The sequence below is a fragment of the Microcebus murinus genome, chromosome 13, assembly GCF_040939455.1.
Source record: "Microcebus murinus isolate Inina chromosome 13, M.murinus_Inina_mat1.0, whole genome shotgun sequence".
Lineage (NCBI taxonomy): Eukaryota > Metazoa > Chordata > Mammalia > Primates > Cheirogaleidae > Microcebus > Microcebus murinus.
Window position 1 is genome coordinate 61,122,410 of NC_134116.1, and position 22,770 is coordinate 61,145,179.

General features: G+C 39.2%; 1 protein-coding gene across 1 annotated transcript in view; it reads right to left on the bottom strand.

Moving 5' to 3' along the window:
* The window catches only part of CPB2 (carboxypeptidase B2), a 41,575-nt gene extending 24,180 nt beyond the window's left edge, over positions 1-17,395 (bottom strand). Inside the window, exons 1-2 of the mRNA XM_076009428.1 lie at positions 17,113-17,395; positions 703-778 (exon numbers count right to left, since the gene is read on the bottom strand). Of these exons, the coding sequence (XP_075865543.1) occupies positions 703-778; positions 17,113-17,186 (150 nt within the window). The 5' untranslated portion in view covers positions 17,187-17,395. The remainder of the gene's footprint in view (positions 1-702; positions 779-17,112) is intronic.
* Between the last annotated feature and the right edge of the window lie 5,375 nt (positions 17,396-22,770).

Consider the following 22,770-nt stretch of genomic DNA (forward strand, 5'->3'; position numbering starts at 1 on the left):
GATGCAGGCCCATTCCTCCCAAATGTGGGACTCCTATAACACATGACTTTGGCCTGAGGATTTACCACTGGCCTAGCCCCAGCTTCCTTGGAACTGCCCTGCAGTCTGAGGGTCTCTGTGCAAAATCCTCCTTCTTGCAGGGCTGTTAGGGCTGCATCCTGATCTGAAGATGCTCCCTGTACATCTCCAGCTCCCTCTTCTTTGTCCATCACAGTATCCCCCTAATTGCTTGCACCTCTAATCTGGACTTGACATCTGCTCCTTGGTGAACAGTAACATGGAGCCACCAGTTTCCCACCATGATATTTTGTGACACTTGTCAATTTTCTACACTTTAGACATTCTGGTTCCAAGGCATGAAAATTTTAACAAATTTCCCCTTGTGTTTTGGGTGCATATTCCTTGGTTCAGTATCATTGTTTTATAAGCAAAATTTTATTGAACTTCTGTTGCCATAGCATCTTTGTAAGTACACATTTTCAATTCCTAGGTACTATTATGAAATTGGCTGAAAATCCAATAGCACAGAGGAAGAAAGTTTGATTTTGGGAACCAACAAAGTCATGTTATTTTGGGAAAGGGGAGAAGGCTATGAGGAGAGACGTTCATATCAGATACATATAAGTCATGCAATATAGAGAAGACAAGACGTATCCAATGCTTATATAAAATGAAACCAATATAAACATAAGGAGAAATTACCTCATATGTTGTAGTAAGATTCTGCAAAATTTGAACTTGCATGGAGGTTCTAGGAAGAGCAGATAAAACCTGGCCACTGGGAAAAAATAAAACAGAATTTTGGTGTGAAAATAAAAGTAAAAAATGAGATACATTATACTGCAAGGGGCTTCTAGGAAATTGTGAAAAGGAAACAAAATTTTAAATGGACAAAGGATCTCACTACAGACTAAGTATAAAAAGAGAACATACACTCTCAAGCTTTTGCTCAATTTGCAAATGAGCAGAATTTTGCAATTTCTGCAATTTGTAATTGCAAAACTAACAGCTCTACTGAATGGGGGTCAGTTTGTAGAATACTTACTTCTTTCTTCTGTGTGTGTGTTTTAATTTTAAAAATTAAATATTTGATGCATAAAAATGTTTATGCTAACAAGATCTTACTACATAATAAAATGAATGCCTGTGAACCCGTCACCCACTTTTAAAAATCCAATTTCACTAGCATCCTGAAGCTCTTTGTGTGTCCACTCCACCTTATTCCCTCACCACACCCCCAAAGGTATCCACTACCCTAAATTTTCACTTTTCCTCATTCCCTCGTTTTTCTTTATAGTATGGATCCTTAAACACATGTATGTGTGGATTCTTAAACAATATACTTAGGTTTGCTTGATTTGACTTTATAAAAAGGGTATACTATATGTATTCTTCTGAATCTTGTTTTTTCACTCCACATTGTATTTTCAAGGCAATCGTCTGTGTTGCAGTATCTAGCCCTAGTTCACATGTGCAAGAATTTCCCGCCAAGTGGAATTGCTACTTTGTGGGTATGCACAGTTTTAAATTCATAAGACAGTGTCAAATTAGTCCTCAAACTTTTTGTATCCATTTCTATTGTCAGCAGTAGTGGAAAAGATTTCTTGTTACTCCTCCTCCTTTTCAGCACCTAATAATGCTCTCTGACTTTTTAAATTTTCAAATCTAATGGTTGCAAAATGTAATTTTCTTGTGATTTAAATTTTCATTGTCTGACTTACTAATGAAGTAGAGCTATTTCTATTCAATCATTGGCCATTCATATTTTCACTTATGTGTTATGTTTATTCAAGTCATTTGCCCATTTTTCTATTAATTTGTTTGTATTTTTGTAGTAATTGACTAATATAATTTCTTTATATATTTTAAATGCCAATTATTTGTCAGTTATATGTACTGCAAAATATCTTCTACTAGTTTGTCACTTGTCTTTTTCTTTATGACATATTTTTATCCATCATTTTCTTATATGTTTGTGTTGTTTAAGAACTCTTTCCAAATATCTGGAATACAAAGATAATCTCGTATATCTCTTTTATCTTTCTTATTTAAAGTTTTAATCCATTTGAAAGTTATTTGTTTGTGTGCAGTGTAAAGAAGAAATTGGCTTCCTTTTTTTTTTTAACATTATTTATTAATTGTTGGCACTTTCTTCAAGGATCTATGCTGTCGATTTTGTCATATATCAAGTTTCCATATTGTTTGGCAGAGAAATGCTGGTGCACCACACCATTGCCTACTCCCGAGCACACAGAACAGCTGCATTTCTTAGCCTCCCATGTGGCTGCGTTGAGACCCTGTGCCTGAGATTTTTGCCAGTGGGAATGCCAGGGGTGGGAGGCAGTTAAGGACAGGTATGTCTTCATGTGCCTCTCTCTCATCCTGGGGCTGGAAGCAAGGAGCCCCAAGAAGTGGAGTTGCATAATGGAAGTAGACCAGGACACCAGGTTGCAGGAGAGTACCAGGGAGAGTCCGTGACCTCCATCAGTTGGTGACATGAGTGAGAAATCATTATGGTATGAATGTGTGTCCCCCCAAAATTCATATGTTGAAATCTAACCTCAAAGATGATGGTATTAGGAAGTGAGGCCTATGGGAGGTGATTAGGCCATGAAAGTAGAGCCTTTATGAATGGGATTAGTGCCCTTATAAAAGAGACACCTCCCCCTTCCACCATGTGAGGATACAGTGAGGAGAAGATGCTATCTATGAGGAAGTAAGCCCTCCCCAGACACGGAATCCGCCAGTGCCTTGATCTTGGACTTCCCAGCCTCCAGAACTGTAAGCGATAAATTTCTGTTGTTTATAAGCCACCTAGTTCAAGGTATTTTTGCTATAGCATCCCAAACAGACTAAAACAGAATTTACCCTTTATTGTGTTAAGTAAAGCCATTTCAGGTTTTATTAGTTATTATAGCATAATCAAGGATTACCTTCACAATATGGTACAGTCTATTTCTTGGTATTATGTTCTATTGGTTTATTTCTCTTACCCTGAGCCAATACCACCCATCTTAGTGACTGTAGCTTCTCATTAAATCTTAACACTTTATAGTCTTATAGACCAAGCTTTCCATCTCCCCTGCTCTGTTTTTTATTTTATTATTATTATTTTTTGAGACAGGGTCTCACTCTGTTGCTGGGGCTAGAGTACAGTGGCATCATCATAGCTTACTGCAACCTTAAACTCCTGGGCTCAAGCAATCCTCCTGCCTTACCCTCCTGAGTGGCTGGGACTACAGGCATGCACCACCATGCCTGGGTAATTTATTCTATATATTTTTAGTTGGCCAATTAATTTCTTTCTATTTTTAGTAAAGATGGGCTCTCACTCTTGCTCAGGCTGGTTTTGAACTCCTGACCTTGAGCGATCCTCCCTCCTCGGCCTCTCAGAGTGCTAGGATTACAGGTGTCAGCCATCATGCCCAGACTTGCTCATGTCTTTTTAAAGAGACTCTAGGCTTGTTCCTTTGCCTTTCCACATAATTTTTGAAAATCAGCTTGCTATGTTCCATGAAAAAATTTTGAATTTTCATTAGACTTATATTGAATCTATACATTAATAATTTAGAGAAAACTAATATACTAATGGTTCTGAATCCCCTTATCAGTAGATTTGTCTATTTGTTTAGGCCTACTTTAAGAGCCTTCAAACAGTTTTATAATTTTGTCCAAAAAGATGTTGTACCTTTTGAAATTATGTCTGTTCTAGCAAATTTCCTTTTTCTTTTTCCTTTGAAAATGGTAACTTTTAATATTGCATCACTTAGCTCTTTGTTACTGAGATGTAGAAATAAAATTGATTTTTGGATGCTGAATTTCTATTTAGCTTCCTTGGTAATTATGATAATTTAAATATTAATGTTTGGGGAATTTTTCTTTTTACAAACAATCATTACAACTTCACATAGCAATTTTTCTTCTTTCGTTCCAATGCTTATAGTTTTTTTTTCTTCTTCTTCTTGCCCTATACTGTTGGCTAGGATTCCAGTACAATGTTGAAAAGAAGTGGATATAAAATGTGTGATTCATATTTTTTTAAGAAAAACCTTCTAAAGTTTCACCATTAAAATTCTTGATGTAGGTTTTTGGTAGATGCCTTTTATCAGCTTAAAGAAATTCCTTCTGCTCTTTGCTATGAGTTTTTATCATGAATGTGTGTGGATTTCATATGTTTTTATAAAAGGAGCATATGGGTTTTCTGGTTTAATTTTTTAATGTTGTGAATTACAATAAAGTTTTAAAAAACCCTGACACTTAGTTTAATTTGTTTTCCCACGTTTGATTTATCATATTCCTTTCTAACTTTGTAGCTACAGCTGTGAGAAATTCTTAGTGATTCTTGCACAGCCAAGGCAATAGGTTAGTGTGACTCAACATGGACTTACTTTATTTTCACATACCACTTACTTAGAAAGGAAAGAATTTCTTAACACATTTTATCATATTTGCAGCTTCCCCTCCAGCTTTTCAGGAGAGAAATAATTAGATAAAAAGAGAAAGGGAGCATGAGGTATGGGATTGCAGGTACATGTGAAATCCCTTAGCCACAGTGACATTATCAGATTTCTCAGAGTAATCGCACAAGAACTATTTATTTAAATTAAAATTAAGCGGCCAGGTGTGGTGGCTCACGCCTATAATCCTAGCACTCTGGAAGGCCAAGGCAGGCTGATTGCTCAAGGTCAGAAGTTCAAAACCAGCCTGAGCAAGAGTGAGACCCCGTCTCTACTATAAATAGAAAGAAATTAATTGACCAACTAATATATATAGAAAAAATTAGCTGAGCATGGTGGTGCATGCCTGTAGTCCCAGCTACTCGGGAGGCTGAGGCAGGAGGATGGTTTGAGCCCAGGAGTTTGAGGTTGCTGTAAGCTAGGCTGATGCCATGGCACTCACTGTAGCCTGGGCAACAAAGCGATACTCTGTCTCAAAATAAATAAATAAATTAATTAATTAATTAAAATTAAGCTATATTGGTGGTATTTGCTGGAGGGGAGCCCTCCTTTTTTGAACTGAACGAGATTTCTCTTTTATTTTCAAACAAACATTGCCCTTTAAATAGGAGGATGAATATTTTTAAATCAGAAAGAAAATGCATTTTTCTTGCTTTATTTGAAACTAATCTTGGGCCAGGCATGGTGGCTCGTGCTTATAATCTTAGTACTCTGGGAGGCTGAGATGGGAGGATTGATGGAGGTTAAGAGTTCAAGACTAGCCTCAGCATGAGCGAGACCCTGTCTCTACTAAAAATAGAAAGAAATTATCTGGGCAACTAAAAACAGGAAAAATTAGCTGAGCATAGTGGCTCACACCTGTAGTCTCATCTGCTCAGAAGTCTGAGGCAGAAGATTGCTTAAGCCCAGGAGTTTGAGGTTACAGTGAGCTGATGACGCCATTGCATTCTAGACCAGGCAACAGAGCAAGACTCTGTCTCAAAAAATAAATTAAATAAATAAAATAATAAAACTAATCTTAGACTTTGCTTCCAATCAAGTTGTAGAAACAGGGACCAGATATACCCTCCTTTCTGAAACAACTAAAAAACTGGACAAAATGTATGAAACAATGGCACTCAAGACATTGGACAACAGCAACATGATGACTAAACACAACATGGTATCCTAGATTGGATCCTGGAACAGAAAAAGGACATTAGGGGAAACACTGGTGAAATCCAAATGAAATCTGAAATTTAGTCAATAGTAATGCACCAATGTTGGTTTCTCAGTTTTGACAAATATACCATGCTAAGGTAAGATGTAGGGTCTACCGGGTGAAGGATATACAGTTGTATTATCTTGGCCACTTTTCTGTAAGTCTAAATAAAGTATTCCAAATAAAAAAATTTATTTTTAAAAAACCATGTACCAAGAGCTCTGGAAGCACAACAGAGATTGTGATTACTTCTATTTGTCATTATTAGCAAAGCCATCATAGAAGAGATGATTGGGTAAGTAAGAATGTCTGAGACTACAAAAAGGCACAATGGCAAGACACAAAAGGGCACTATTGGGGAAATGGCAATTGTTCTTTGTTTCCAAGTATAGGTGTTTAGGGTAAGAAAATAATAGTAGCGAAATAGAAGTGAGTTTGGAAAGTTATGTTAGTCCTCCCCTAGAGAAGCGGTTTTGAATGCATGCTGAGAGATTTGGACTTCATCATGTAGACAATTAGGTTAAGAATGTGACATCATTTGAATTGTGATTTATAAGAATAACTTTGATAGCAGGCTAAGGATGGTTTTATTTCAGAAAGCCTGATTAAAAGATTCTAGATTCTAGAAATAAGCCTACAGAGACTCGATCATCAGAAGAGGAGAAAAGTGACTTAGAAAACCTACAGACTGGGAAATTTTATATCAGTCTCTGGTACAAGTGCAGCATAAACTATTCAATGAGTGCTTGAGGACATGTGTTCAAGGACAGGTATTGCGGCATTATTCATGGTCACAAGAACTGAAAACCATGTGAATGCTTATCAGTAACAGAATTGTTGCATGGTGGTGATGTCTCCACATTCCAGAATGTTTTCAGTTGTTATGAAGAATGAGTTTGATAACAGATAACTTGGGGGGCATTTACATGATGTATTAGGGGATAGAGGCAAGATGTGGAGAAATCTATGAAATACCCTAGTTTTGGAAAAAAATAAATTAGAAAGAAAAAGAAACACTACATATATTAAAAGCAAGAGGAAGTTATGAATAAACAACACACTGTTAACATTGATTTGGAGGGTGAGGAATGGCAATTGAAAGATGGGGGGGGCAAATAAGATGGTTTTTAAAAGAAAGGTATCTATAGTGCCAAAAGGAGATAAGATATTTAACAAATTTTACACAGGGATGTATCAATGCATAGCGAAATGCATAAAAGAACAATCACCCAAGTATTAAAGATATTTTCTCAGGGTATTGAAATTTAAGTGTTTTTCTCCTTAATTTTATGCTATTCCATGTTATTTAATTTTTTAACCAAAAGGAAGTCTCATTCTTTTATTTATTCAGACACAAAAAAACTATTAAAAAGCTACTTTGTAGCTGGGTATGGTAGCACACGCCTGTAGTCCCAGCTACTCCAGAGGCTGAGGCAGGAAGATCACTTGAGCCCCAGGAGTTTGAGGTTGCAATGAGCTATGATGATGCCACTGCACTCATGCCTCAGCAATAGAGTGAGACCCCGTCTCAAAAAAAAAGAGAAAAGAAAAGAAGATAGTTCGTGAAAAAGCCACTACCAAGCTTCTCAATGATGCTGGTGACCCTCATATCTCACCAGCACCATTTCTTGTTATTTTAATAAACAGAATGTCCTCTGGGCCCTTGGTGGAGGGTAGTAATCCAATGGGTTTTCTAGCCTTACATAATATTTTTATTCTAGTATGTTCCATTCTATAAATCTTTTGATCTCTTTTCCACCATCTGCCACGTCAGTTCTGACATTTCTAGTTCACTTGGTACAGGCTATTGCTTTCTTCAAGCTTCCAAAAACCATCCCAGCAGCATGTTGGCATCACTTCCCAAGGACCTAACTAGAATGTTAAATCCTGTAACATGAGCAAGTGCACCTCCTTTGGGGTATCATCTATTTCTTTATTAACATGCCGAGCACCTCTACAGCCAGGTTGTATCATGACTTTACCCTAGTTATCGGCTTGGAGGCCAGAAGGTGGGAGTAGATCCAGAATAAAGATTACAGAACTAAGCCCCTGATAGCAATGGGGACGATGAGATTACTATATAATAGATGCCAGGCGGCAGGGCTTTACCACCAGTAACAAGTTGGGCACAGTTATTGTAATCAGCAGTAAGGTAAGAGCAGCAGCCAGAGGGACATGACCTTCAGAAAGCTATGGAGTTGGTTAAGAGAACACAGAGTTCTCAGGGACAAGATAGATGAGCAGCCAACAGAAATATTGCTCAATCTTTACAATAAAAATAAATCAGGCTGGGCGAGGTGGCTCACGCCTGTAATCCTGGCACTCTGGGAGGCCGAGGCGGGGGGATTACTCAAGGTCAGGAGTTTGAAACCAGCCTGAGCAAGAGCAAGACCCCTGTCTTTACTATAAATAGAAAGAAATTAATTGGCCAACTAACATATATAGAAAAAATTAGCTGGGCATGGTGGCTCAGGCCTGTAGTCCCAACTACTTGGGAGGCTGAGGCAGCAGGATTGCTTGAGTCCAGGAGTTTGAGGTTGCTGTGAGCGAGGCTGACGCCACAGCACTCACTCTAGCCTGAGCAACAAAGCGAGACTCTGTCTCAAAAATAAATAAATAAATAAATCAAGGACTGATAACGAGAGAGGGTGAGGACAGCTATTCCAAACCATTGCCCAGTTTCCAGACCTGAGCTAGTTCCTATATCCAGAATTTCTTGCCTGAAGGAGGAGTCAGGCCCCCATGAAGAAAGATCCTGCAACAGTATAGAAAGTATCTAAAAGGGTCATGATTCCTTTAATCCCTTCCCAAAGAGAACTATGACAGTTTACTCAGGTTAACTGCACACTGGGGAAATGGTAATACTCAGACATTTAGGGGTCTATTGGATGCAGGGTTCAAGTTGACATTGAAACCTGGGGATCCAGAGTCCTAGCCCAAGCCTAGATCATAGGGGGTACACTATGTCCATGGATCCCCCATGATCATTTCCCTGGTCCCCAAATCTATGATTGAAATGAACATACTACATAATTGCAGAACCTCCTCATTGGTTCCTTGCCTATAAAGTAAGAGCTATTGCAGTGGGGAAAGCCAAAGGAAACCTCTAAAATTGCCCACCCTCCCTGCCAGGATAGAAAAATTAAAAACAAACAAACAAACAAACAAAAAAACATCCTAAGGGGAAATAGCATACCTCACAGCAACATCAAACTCCTGGCCTCAAACGATCCTCCTGCCTCAGCCTCCTGAGTAGCTGGGACTACAGGCATGCCCCACCATGCCCGGCTAATTTTTTCTATATATATTAGTTGGCCAATTAATTTCTTTCTATTTATAGTAGAGACAGGATCTTGCTCTTGCTCAGGCTGGTTTCAAACTCCTGACCTTGAGCAATCTGCCCGCCTCCCTCCCAGAGAGCTAGGATTACAGGTGTGAGCCATCGCGCCCAGACGGAAATAGCAGATATATAAGTACCACCCTTAAAGACCTAAAGGGTGCAGGGATGGTGGTTCCCACCAAATCCACATTTACTTTGCTACCTGGATCCCACAAAAACCAGATGGATCCTGGAGGATGACAGTGGATGATGAAACTCAACCACGTAAGGCTGGCCATTGCAGCCACTGTGCTTGCTGTGGCATCTTTGCTGGGCAGAGCCTCAAGTATATGGTATTCAGCTATCAAGCTGGCCATCCCTGCCAGAAAGAAGCCTCAGAGACAGGTAACATCCACCTGGGACAGACCCCAGTGTATATTTACAGTCTTGCTTCAGCTTTAATTAACTTTCCCACTCTCTGTGATAATACAGTCTAAACAGGACTAGCCTGTCTGGATATTCCAGTCCACTATATCAATGACCTCATGTTCATATTGAACCAGAAGAGCAAGAAGTGGCAAGTACATTGGAGGCCTTGACAAAACACATGTGCTCCCAAGGGTAAGGTATAAATACTACAAAGAGTCAGGGACCTGTCAGGGAAATTTTAGGGGTCTAGTGTTCTGTGATAGGCTGGGATATCCTCTATAAAATAAAGGACAAGTGATTTCATCTTATGCCTCCCATGATAAAGAAGAAAGCATACTTTCTAGTAGGTCTCTTGGATTTTGAATATGCCTCACTTGGAAATATTGCTTCAACTCATATATTAGACAACATGAAAGGCTATCATCTTTGTGATAAGATGAGAGCAGAAAGGTTCAAATTCTGGTGCAAGAAACCCTGCCACTTGGGCCATGCGGCCTGGCAGAACATATGGGATTAGAGACATCAGTGGTGGGAATACACTTGTGGAGGGGGTGGACAGTGTCTTTTTATGTCACCCAGGCTAGAGTGCAGTGGCTGGCTATTCACAGGCACAATCATAGCACACTGCAGCCTTGAGCTCCTGGGATCAAGTGATTCTGCTGTCTCAGCCCTCCTGAAAAGCTGGGACTACAGGCTAAGCCATCTCACCTGGCTTAGAATACACCTTTTGAAAAATAGTTCCTGGTATGCTACTGGGCCCTGGTAAAGATAAAACGCATAAGACAAGTGGTCATGAAGCCAGTCCTGTCCAGTATGAGCTGGATTCTATCATACTCACTATGGTAGGCAGAATAATGGCCCCGCAAAAGAGTCTACATCCTAATCCCTAGAATTTGTGAATTTGTTACCTTACGTGGTAACATGTGAACAATTTTGAGATGGTATGGGTGTTGCCAGGGAATGAGGGTGGCCTTTAGAAATTGGAAAAAAAGGAAATGGATTATCCTCAAGGGCCTCCAGAAAAAAAACAAATCCCTGGTTGACACCTTGATTTTAGCCCAGTGAGACCCATTTTGAGTTTCTACAGAAATAAGATCAACTTACCAGAACGAATGTTGTCATAGCAGCAATAGGAAGCAACGCCCACACCAGTGTTGGCACAAAGGGCACATGAGCGGAATAACCATGATGGCAGAGATGAAGCTATGCACAGGTCCAGCGGCATGGGCTCCTCTCACCAAGATTGATCTGGCTACTGCTGCCACCAAATGTCTAACTTGCCAGCAACAAAGACCACATTTGAGCCCATGAATCAGCACTATTGCTCAAAGAGACCAACCAGCCACCTGGTAGCAAATTGACTACATCTGTCCCCTTCTGCTCTAGGTGTGGGTTTGCCTCTCCTGCCCACAGAGCCTCAGGCAGCATCACCATGGAAGGGCTTACAGAGTGTTAGATTCACTGATACAAGATCCCACATAACATCGTATCAGATCAAGGGCTCCCCTTCGCGACAGGGGAGGTGCAGAAATAGGAACGTTACCATGGAATCCACTGGGCCTATCACATGCCACACTGCCTGGAAGCTGCTAGCCTGATGCAGCAATTAGAATGGCCTGTTGAAGGATTCAACAGAGGTGATAGCTTGGGAAGAGATGCCATACTCCAGGGTACAGTATACACTTTAAGTCAATTATAATTATATGGTGCTGTGTCTTTCCATGGTTTCAGGAACCAAGCTGGAGTGGCTCCATTCACCATCATTCCTATGACCCACTTGGAGAATTTGTACTTTAAGTCTACAAATATGGTTCTGTAAGTTTAAAAGTTCTGGTTCCCAGAGGAGAAATGCTTCTACAAGGAGAATAGTAAGAGTTCTATTAAGCTGAAAGCTATTATTGCTACCTAGCCATTTCCACCTCCTCGTGCAGATAGCTCATTAGGAAGGAAATAAAGCCAGGATGAAGGACAGGTTAGGACCTGAGCCTTAAGGATCTTAAATGCTGGGGTCAGGATTGTGGTCCTCATTTGCAATGTGATTGGGCACCATTTTGGGAGTTTAAGCAAAAGAGTTGGCAAACTCAAAGCTCTCTTTTGATGTAAAGTGTAAAGAAGTAGGCCGGGTGCGGTGGCTCACGCCTGTAATCCTAGCTCTCTGGGAGGCCAAGGCGGGCAGATTGCTCAAGGTCAGGAGTCTGAAACCAGTCTGAGCAAGAGCAAGACCCCGTTTCTACTATAAATAGAAAGAAATTAATTGGCCAACTAATATATATAGAAAAAATTAGCCCGGTATGGTGGTGCGTGCCTGTAGTCCCAGCTACTCGGGAGGCTGAGGCAAGAGGATTGCTTGAGCCCAGGAGTTTGAGGTTGCTGTGAGCTAGGCTGACGCCATGGCACTCACTCTAGCCTAGGCAACAAAATGAGACTCTGTCTCAAAAAAAAAAAAAAAAAAGCAAAGAAGTGGGGATTAATATAATTAAATCATTATAATTTTAGAGTAAACTCCCTAAGAAGCTGTGCTAACAGTGAGATGGGATGTCTTACCAAGCAAAGAGCTCTCCACTACTAACACAGAGGCTAAATTTCACTTCCAGGTGCAAGTCTTGTGCTGACTAGAAGATAAGATTTTGGGGGAATTTTTTCTTTTTTACTGATATTTACCAACTTGGATATTATGCTAAGTGCTTTATAGGGATTTGTATTTAATTCTCACAAGGCAAGGGTAGAGAAGCTGTCATGTTGAAAATAATGAAGAACGTTAAGTGGACAGTGCTAAATAAAGAAAAATATGATGTATTAAAAGAGGAGAAAGTACCAAAGTTAGTCAACAGAAAGAGAGAAACTATAAAAGATATGTTATGCAAATGAACCTCTTTCTTAAGGGGAAAATAAATTAAGGAAATATAAAAAATAAATTAGGAAGTGTTGTGGAGTAAAATTATGAAGTTAAAATTCACCATCAGATATATTGATACGTCCATCTTCCTATGTTGGATTTGACTGAAGTGCTGACATAATAGAAACAGGTAATGGGATGAGGGTCAGCTGGATCACTCAATGTAGAATTTACAATTTTTAAAAACTGGTTTCATGACTCTGCACCCCCTTACTCAGGGAGTCTATAAAAAGCCGAGTGAAGCTCTGTGAAGATATTTCTTGGGAATAAGTTGTTGTGGTTCTGTAAGTCCCTACCCTCCCAAAGGGGAGGTAGTTTTGGGGTGCTAATCCCTTCACCTCAACCTAGCAGGGAAGACTTCTAGGAGACGATGAGAGAGTTGGATGTTTCCTCAGGTTTAGAGGCACAAGTCTGGTGTCTGGTTTATCCCTGGGAAAGTTAAACCTGCTTGTGGCTGGTCTTCGGTTGGCTAGATAGCAATTAAAATGAAAAGAAGAAATACTTCACGTTAGAGATCTCAGCAACAAGACCCTGGTGGCAGAAGCAAGATTCCCAAGGGTAAAGGATGGCATTACCAGGAGCGAACTAGATCAAGAAGTATCTGTCCTATCCCAGAGAAGTCCCCAAGAAGGGGTCTCACACAACTCTAAGAAGTTAAAACTCAAGAAAAAGACTAAGAAGAAAGAGTCAGGAGTGAGGATGGAAGAGTCAGGGCAGTTGTTTTCCTATAAATAATGTTAAATTAAACTCAATTTGGCATGAGGATGCCTCCATAACTTGAATCCCTACATAACAAACTGCAACCTAATTTAGGAGTATTTTTTGTTGTTAACAACTAGATGAGTCTCAACCAGTCACAGGTGGCCAACTCATCAGACCATGCCCAAGTTAGGCAAACTCTGAGCTGTAACTAATCAAGCTGCTTCTGTCCCTCACTTTCATTTTCTGTCCATAAATGCCACCTGCCCACCTTGCTGAGCAGAGCTCTCTGAACCTCTTGTGCTTCTGAGGGCTGCCTGATACACAAATTGTTCTTTGCTCAATTAAACTCTGTTAAGTTTACCTCATCCAACCTTTTTCTTTTAACAACAACGATTGATATATTTGAATAACATCTTGGTTAGAGCTGACATTCGAATTTCTGAATTGAGGCTGTTTGCGTTTTTAACATGATCCAAGGACTGTCGATTACTTAAGACTGGGGTGAAAAGCCATGAAATTTCCTAACTTTCTATGCAAGAGCAGGGAAAGATAACTCCACTACGTAGAATGTCATGCAGCAACAGGAGATGAAAAATAAAGATGTGTTTTGATCTGAATGATACAGTTATAGCATTTACACAATAACCATTTGAGAAAAAAACAAGCTTGCACCAAAAATAGAATGAAAAGTACAAGCACAATGAAATATCAGGTTACTTTACACAAGAAGTGAGGCTCAAAGAAGACAAGGAATTGTCCAAGGCTGCATGGCTAGTAAGTAGCAGATCTGGGGTCCCAGCTTAACTCTCCAGATCCTAAGCTTTTCTTTCCCTTCCTCCCTTCCTCCCTCCATCCCTCTCTCTCTCTCTTTCTTTTCTTTCTTTCTTCTCACCACTAGGAGAATGATACTAGCTTTTAATACAGATGCAACACTGCCACTCTTCCTTCCCTTCTAACGATTATGATTAAGATTATGTTCATCAGAGTCTGTCCCCCACTACGGTTTACAGGGGAAGCTTCACACTTGTCATAGTTGTGAAAAATTATTTTGAATTTACAAAGCTGGCGAAATGCCTCTGAACAATAGAACACAGCCTGAGGCTGTAATTTTATTTTATGCATTACAGTGTTTTAAGGGCATTGGTAGCTTGTTCTTTGAGATGAAAATAATACATCAGTAGGAGCTAAGTGAAAGAGAATAAGCTGGTCTCCAGGTAGCCGGATAGTATTTGCAGTCAACAGAAAGAACACTTCTTATGGCCTAACAGTAATTCAGACTCTCTCCATCCTCCACCGTCCTCCAGTTGCATTTTTTCCCCTTCTTTTCTTCCTACTGTTTTCTCACTTCTTTCCAAATAGCCTGGGCTGATAGGCTGCAACTAGCTGATCATTGCACAATACAATTAATGACTCTGTTTACAAGATTCTTGCTAATACTTTATTTTTACCCTTTACACTGTTTAGCCTTTAAAAGCAAGTGCATATGGAGATCTGTTTCTTTGGCTGCCTTTCTCTTTGGCATATGGTATTTATGCCTTTAAAACTTTTTGCTGTTGTTGTCGTCGTTCGAGGGCATTTCACTGATAAGATTTATCAAAATGCACCCACAAATCAACCACTAAGAGATTGCCTGAATACAAACTGTTATTAGGAAAATGATCATGACAAAAAAAAAAACCCAAAACAATAACAGAGAATAGCTTTAGGAAAAGTTAGTTCTCTTTACAAGCATTTATATTCTTGCTCCCAGAAATAATTTATCAAAGCCTGTCACTCTGAATGAAATTAGATTTCCTTTTGAGCTTCAGTAATAGGCTATTCCTGGAAAAGCAGAGCTCAGAAACATGGTAAAAAATCATTTTTACTCACAGAAAGGAATATGTTACTTCTAGAGAAGGGATGGGAACCAGGATTCAGATATGCACCTGCTACAATGAAGTCCCCCCTCACCCCTGTCCACCTTCACAGTATGCAAAAAGTATTAAATATTTTCAATGTGATATTATTTAGTAAAATGTAGTCATAGTCTCATTCCTTTCTTCAAGCATAAGTGTCAATCAGATTGCAGAGTATAAGCTGAAGCAAAACATAGTAAGAAAATCCATGCATGATGTAATTTTCTCACTCATTTTTTTCACTTTTTTTTTTGTCTGTTTCCTTTATTTGAATTATATTTATTCCCATGAAGCTGCTATACACCTACTCGTTTTGAAGAGATGTGGTAAAGCTTTTGGTGTGTCTTGCTACTGGTTATCTTATCCAGGAGTTTAGGTCACTCTATGAGGAAGATGGTGCCCTGCAGGTGAATCTGCTCACTGGCGAAGCTCGGTGACAGTCAGTGCTGACCATGACTGTGCTGGGCTGGCGCCGGGGCCATGTTTGGAGCTGCTAGTAGGTGAGGACGTGAGATTGGACCTCCAGTCCAGGCCTCTCTTCCAGGTTATATTCTGAACCGACTGTCTTCTCCAACTCGCTGAGGCTAAATCTGACCTCCCTTCATACCGGTTTTCTCCCTAATTTCTAGATTTTTTAGAGGTAATGCTGCACAGTGCAAAGAGTTGAAATGAGGCTAAACTGGGTTTGAATCCAACCTCCACACTTATTGCTTGACCTTAGGCAAATGATTTACTCTTCCTGAGCTTCAGTTCCTCCTCTGTAAATTGTTGGTAAAGATTTTTAGAGTGTAGGACTGTAGGCATTTAAACAGACAACATTTCTAAGTGCCTAACCCTTAGAAATGTAAGCACATGGGGCAAACATAGGTACTTAAATAACCAGAAGTTTCCTCTCTTCCCCTCAGTGTCGATGATATTGCCACTCATTGCAGTAACCAAGTTGGACATGTTGGTATCAACCTGCCTTCATCCCTCCCCTTTTCCCTTAATTAAAGCCAATCATGAAGCTATGGAATATCTGAACTAGCAAGAACCTTAGAATCACAGTCCTCTGCTTTATTGATAAAATAGAGACCTAAGTCACCAATTATTCTAGAAATTTTGCCCCCGCCCCCGTGTCAGTTAGATCACAACTATTATTTGATGATCGAATTTGTTGCTCGACACTTGACAATCATATGGAACAAAAAAGAATCAACCAATTATAGTTAGTTCAATGATCATGAGTATATGTAGCTTCAGATTCGTGAATCAAGATCCAGTCTCTGAACTGTTGCCCTATGGTTATTTATGATTCCAGAAAGTTTTTTGGTAGAATTTTCCCTGTCCCTGGTATATTCCTTTGCTCATGTCCTTTCTCTCTTTGTCATTCACTAATGCAAGGAGAGGGATCTGTCTCAGAGATAATTGAAGAAGAAAGGGATCATAAAAGCAAAAACAAACAAACAAACAAACAAAAAAAAACAAAATAGGAAAGTAAGAAAAAGAAAAAGTGGGGGGAGAATAAGATAATTCCAAAGGAAACAATGTCAATTATCAAAAGCCTAAAAATCGACTAGTTAGTAAACTACAACATTATATGTATGCTGGAACTATTCACTCCATGTGTTATATATGCTATGGCATTAGTTCATTTGTGTTCTTCTAAGTAGCTTATGGTAGAAAATCCTAAGGGAATCACTCTACTAAGCGAAGTAAGAATTAAATGTGTTCATATATGTGTTCTTTATAACACAACCATTCTTCCTTTCATACTTCATGCTGAATAACCATGCATGACCCAAACCTCCCTTTTAAGACCTCTACCCTCTTCTCCTTCCTGTGTTCTATGTACAAGAGGAAAATAAATGATCTGTAGTTAACATATTTTATATGTGAAGACAGGAAAAATATAAATCATGTGACATGTTGGGGTATAAATAATCTTTTATAAAAATCCCATTTCTTTAATCTTCATAGCCATTGAACATACACATCATCTGGGGTTCTCACAGTAATAATATTACAGCCACAAAAGAAAAAGACCCTATGTCTAGTGATAGCCTATTGTACTGAAATCCATTTGTTTATCAAGGCAACTTGGAAAGTTTCTGAGAGAGCCTGCCTTCAAACTTTCACATTTTGTTCCTCAGCCCAGTGCACTGACTTGATTTGCTGTGAGGCAAACAAGTGTAGAAACTGGCCCACCACAGACTAGGATGCTACGGGGTTACCTCTGAAACGCCAAGACATGCTGCTCACAGAAGAGAACGATGGCTACAAGGACTCCAAAGCTACAAAGCTTCATCCCAACGGCAATTTTCTGCACGACAAATTACTCTGAAGAGAACAGCCCAAATAGTTGATTGCTTAAGAGTCTTCTTTACACACTGGTTAAAATATAATGGGATGTCCCTGTCATTCCTGTTGACCAATCTACTCAGCTTCCCTTTCTACTCCCCAAAAGGGAAATCTACCTTTGTTTAGTTGGATTGTTGCTTGAATAACTGAACCCTCAAAATGAATGTGATGAGAGTTGTTCTTAATTTAGACTATCTAGAAAATGTTTAACTTCTCAGGGAAGATAAGGCCAAGAATAAAAGGATAGTAATATAGCGAGATCTTGTCTGGTTTGTTGAAGAACCGCAGCCATGGAATATTGACTAATAGATCACAGCCCGTGTTGAGAGAGGTCTCCAGCGAAGTACTAAAAATGTCCTCACTCGCCTCTAACTTTTTCTACATTTTTAACTTAGGTGAAAACATAGAAGGTGAGGTCCCAAAATTTGTGGTTAATGCAATGCTGAGAGGTAGAGCTTGTACGGATGGTCACAGAATCTCCATTCATAAGGATTTTTCCTTGACCATATAGAATGATAAGCCCAACCATAGAAAGGAATACTGTGTCGTGAAGCTGGTTTAAGCAGTGAAGACAACAGGTCACTATGAGTCATGTTTATTCAGGGAAGGTCACCGTAATAGCCATCAACTGAGTCAAGGCCCACAACCCAGCATTTTGAAGGGAACATTGTGTAGCATTTTATCTAGTGCCAGGTGACATCTACATTCTGTAAGTGGGCAGAGCCCTGGTCACTCCCTCCCCCACATTCCCACTGGTAGATGCATTTGAATGCTCTCGAGGTCAGGATAGGTAAACTTGCAAAATAAATCAATCTGTCCACAATGGATTTATGAGAAGAAAAGGATTGAAATTTCAAACCTCTTTCTCTGAGATTTAAAGCTTTGAAAACATATTTGGATCAAGGTGGCCTCCTCCACTGAAACTACTTTTTCTATAAGAAAGAAGAAGAAATAAGAAAATGCATGTATATCTGCTCATTTGTGGAGAAAGAAACACAGGAAGGGCAGACCAGAAATCAGTGAGACTGGTGACCTACAGGGGGTAGGTGGAAACAGTGGGAAAGATGAAGGAATAAGAACAGGGTAGAAGAGATGAGAGGAGGGACAATTCTTTGGGTAAACCTTTTTGAATAGCTCTGGATTTTAGAACTATGTTAAGTTTTCACATACAGACTTAAAAACAAGCAAACAAATAAATTGTAAAAAAAGAATACAAACAAAACCAAATGAACTTCTGTTTTAAATGAATAACATAACCACACTAAAGGAGAGAGGGGAAAACTAACCCAGGTAACTTTTATCTTTAACAAAATAAGTAAATAAAAGGTAACTTTAAAATAAACAGTCAACGTTTAAAATATACTGACAAATTTTATCAATTTTTTGTGTAATTTATTTTGTATCTTATGTTTCTTCCTTATTCTGTGTTCTGTGTTTCCTCTCTGGGGAAACAGAAACATAGGATACAACATAAATAAAAGAGCAGCAAAATTATTAATAATACATTTTAAATTACGTTTCTTCTTGCTGAAGCCATCTTTTAAAATTCCTTTAGTGAAGAGCTACAGGTGTAAAATATTTTATGCTGTATATCTTTAACAGTAAGTTTATTTTGCCCTCACTTTCACATACTAATTTAGCCAAATGTAATTTTCTAATATGACAGATGCTGCATTTACATTATCTTTTGACATCTACTGTATATCGTAGGAATCTGCTGTCCAGAAAATTGTTCCCTTGCAGGTAAATTCTCTTTTCTACTTGATGACTTTTAAGGGATTATCTTAATCCTTGATGCTGCTCAGATCCATTACTCTGGTCTAGATACAGATTTCTTATTATCTTGCTCATTACACAGATTGTACTTTCGATCTGAGGATTTAGGCATCTCTTCAATTTTGAAAAATCATTTTATTATTTCTTAAGCTAGTGTATCTCTGCTAGTCCCTTATAAGGGCCCCCAGCGGAGTTTCTCAATCTATCCTTCATGTCATATAACTGTCCTTTCATGTTTTTAAAAGTCATTAAAAATCTTTGTCTTTGTCCCAGTATGCTGTGTTCTGGGTAAGTTTCTCAGTACTATCTCATAATACGCTAATCCGTTCTTTGAGTCTAATTTAGACTACATAGTTAATTGGGGTGTTTCTAAAAATTATTTCAATGACTCTATAAATCTTTTACAACTGATTCTTTTGCATGTTTACTGATTTTGTTTTTATATCAATATTTTAAAATATCATTTAAAATATTTCATTCTGGATATAATTCCTTCAGATCTCTCATTGAGAATCCTCAAATATTTATTGTAAAGTCTGTGCCATACTGCTTTATAAGGTTAATTATATTTGGGTGAATTCATGTTCTGAGTGTTGATGTTGTTAGCTGCCTTTCTTAGCATTTGATTTTTTCCGTGATTGTAAACGCTGGTTTGCAGGCTCATTTTGAGTAGGAAGTCTTCCTTTCCAGTCTTTCTCCCTTAGTGCTCACTTCTCCCTGTTTTGCACACGCCTCCAAGAAGCCCCGGGTTCCCAATCCAGAACCCTGCCTTATGCTGGGTTTTGGAGTTTCTGTCATGATAATATTGTGGCTCAATGATCCAATCCCCAGAAAGAGATAACTTGACTTAGTTACTAGATAGTTACTACTGGTTTGGTTGCTTCTCTATCTTCCACTGACCAGCAGCTACTTATAAACCAACCTAAAGTAGCAGTAGGAATCATTTTTTTTTTTTTTAATTTTTATTGAGGTACCTGCAGTGAAATGCACAGATCTTACATGTACAGTTAGGTTAGTTTTGTGTTGTTCATGCATGTTGTCCATGGGCAATCTCTGCATCTGATTTTTTGGACCACTTCTTCTCTTGAAGATGGGTTGGTTTTCACGCTTTTTCACATGCTTGTAATTTTTATTGTATGATAGGGATGATGTATAAAATAACAGTATAGTCTAAAGTAAACAGTATATATGCCCAGAATAGATCACATATCTTCTTCTCTAAAGCCACCAGTAGGAAGGATTGAACTAATCTGGGCTAGAATCGAGCCGGGTATGGGCTTTGCTGTTAACTTTGTTTACCAATAACATAACTTCAAATTATTTGAGGGCAAGATCAAATTCTTTTCTTTAGCAGGAATTGGGATCAGAGTGCCTGGTGGGTTTGTCTTAGTGCTCCTGCCCTGCCCGCACCCGTCAGCAGACCCAGTGCCCCTGAACAATAGGGGAGATCACTTTCTGCTCTCCTGCCTCCCCCCAGCCACAGGCAGCTGCTGCCTGCTACCCCATATAAGGCTGGCTTCCCCATGGGGTTTCTCTCTGTTCTCAGATGTCCCCAGGTCCTGAGTACCTGTGCCTCAGGGACATCATCTCTCTCAGATCTTTTGACCCTTCCCCAGGGCAGATCACTGTCCCTTGCACTCAATCTAATTCTCAGAGTGCCCTCAGGGTTGTGATGTATCTACTTGACTGGGCCATCGGGTGCCCAGATATTTGGTTAAACATTATTTCTGGATGTGTCTATGAGTGTGCTTCCAGATAAGATTAGCACTATCTTTAAATTTGCTGCTCAGTAGATTGTAAATCAGGCTCAGTGTGGGTGAACCTCATCTAATCCATGGAGGACCTGAATAGGATAAAATGCTGAGTAAGAAAAAAATTATTTTTGTCTGACTGACTTTGAACTGGAATGTCAATCTTCTGCCTTCAGAGTTCTACTTCGACTGGAATTTATATCATCTGCTCTCCTGGGTCTCCAGATTACTGACTACAGATCCTGGGACTTCTCAGCCTCTTAATTACATGAGCCAATTCCTCATAATAAATTTCTTTTTATATATGTATATATGTGTGTGTATATCCTACCTGTATATACACACATGTGCATTCATGTGTGTGTGTGTGTGTGTGTGTGTGTGTGTGTGTGTGTGTATTCTATTGGTTCTCTCTCTCTGGAGAACCCAAATTGACATGGGATTGCTCTCAATTTTTCTGCTTTGCACTCAGACTTTGGCATACCCAGCATGACTGTACCTCAGACAGGAGCTCTTTCAGCTCTCCTGTCCTTCCCTCGATTTGGGTTCATTAGTTTCCCTTGCAGTATCAGCTCTCTGATGAGCTATAAAAATTAGGATTTTGGAGGTTATCCAGCTGGTTCTTGTTGTTAAGGTGGGAATAATGTTTGCCTGCAATTTTTTGTATCCTAAGCAGAAGCAATTTTTATTGCTAAGTCTGGCAGCAATTTTTATTGCTCTTTTTTTTTCATGAGCTGGGAAGAATGCTCTCCATCGCTGGCTCCAAGCAGTCAGCCAGCATCTAGCACCCTAGCATGGCCCCATTCCCCACAGCAGCCACACTCTGGCTGGCACCACCTGCCTCAACATCAGCACCTGTCACTGCCCTGCCTTTCTGCTCCATTTCTTATATTGGAGATGACCTCTCGTTTGCTGTCTTTTGGGGTTTTATCCTTTTATATATTTTCTCCCATTTGGTGTGAGTAAAGCAGGGGTGGGAGGAGTCTCATTCAACCATGACCTCTTTGAATTGTCTTGACTTGGAAATCTCCCTCTCTGCATCTGTCTATTAGAGTAAATACACAATCTCTTTTCATTTCTCTTTTTCTTTGTATTTCTGTAGTTTGGTTTATTTTTCTCTGTGTCTGTCTTAAGTTGTTGTTATTTTTTGATGCCTTCCTTTGTATTTCTCTGTTTTCCTTTCCTTGTTTATTTCTACTGTCACCTCCATTAGTTAATCTCAATATAAAAATGAAAATATGTTAAACATTATTCGTTTGTTCAATTATACTTTGTAGAAAAATGAAATAAATCATTTTGGTGGTGGGCAGTTGAGGTAGGGATGAAATTTGAATTGCTTCTCCAGCATGTCTCTCCAGAGAACAAGACAAAGGGATTACATTGGTGAAAACCTGGAAACATTATCATTTGCTTTGCAAGTTATTGCCCTGTCTTAAGTGACCTTCATTACTGCCCCTTCCTTTTGGAGTCTGAGTTTTTCTCTTTTCTTGCTTTTGTGTCTACCCTGTCTCTTACCCTCTTTATTCTGGTGGTTGTTCCTAGCTATTAATCTCAGCCTGGGGCCACAGCTTTGGTGCTTTACTTATAACAGGAATATATACGAGGAAAAAAATATATAAACCCTCACTAAAAGTCAAACTTGCAAATCATTTTTTACTCCACTCTATGATTTTTATAACTTGTATACCTAAAATAAAATGACTGATAAAAGTTAAAAATAGAAGGTATGTAGAAGGAGACCAACAAAACAGAAACAAGAGGAAGGGTGAAGAGAGAAAAAGAAATGAGCTATCAAGCCACAGAAAGACCTGGAGGAAACATAAATGCACATTGCTAGGTGAAAGAATGTTACATACTATATGATCCCAACTATATGATATTCTAGAATAGGTCAGGTGGGAGGGAAGGAAGGACGAATAGGTGAAGCTCAGAGGATTTTTAGTGCAGTGAAACTATCCTGTATAATACAGTAATGATGAACACATGTCATTATACATTTCTCAA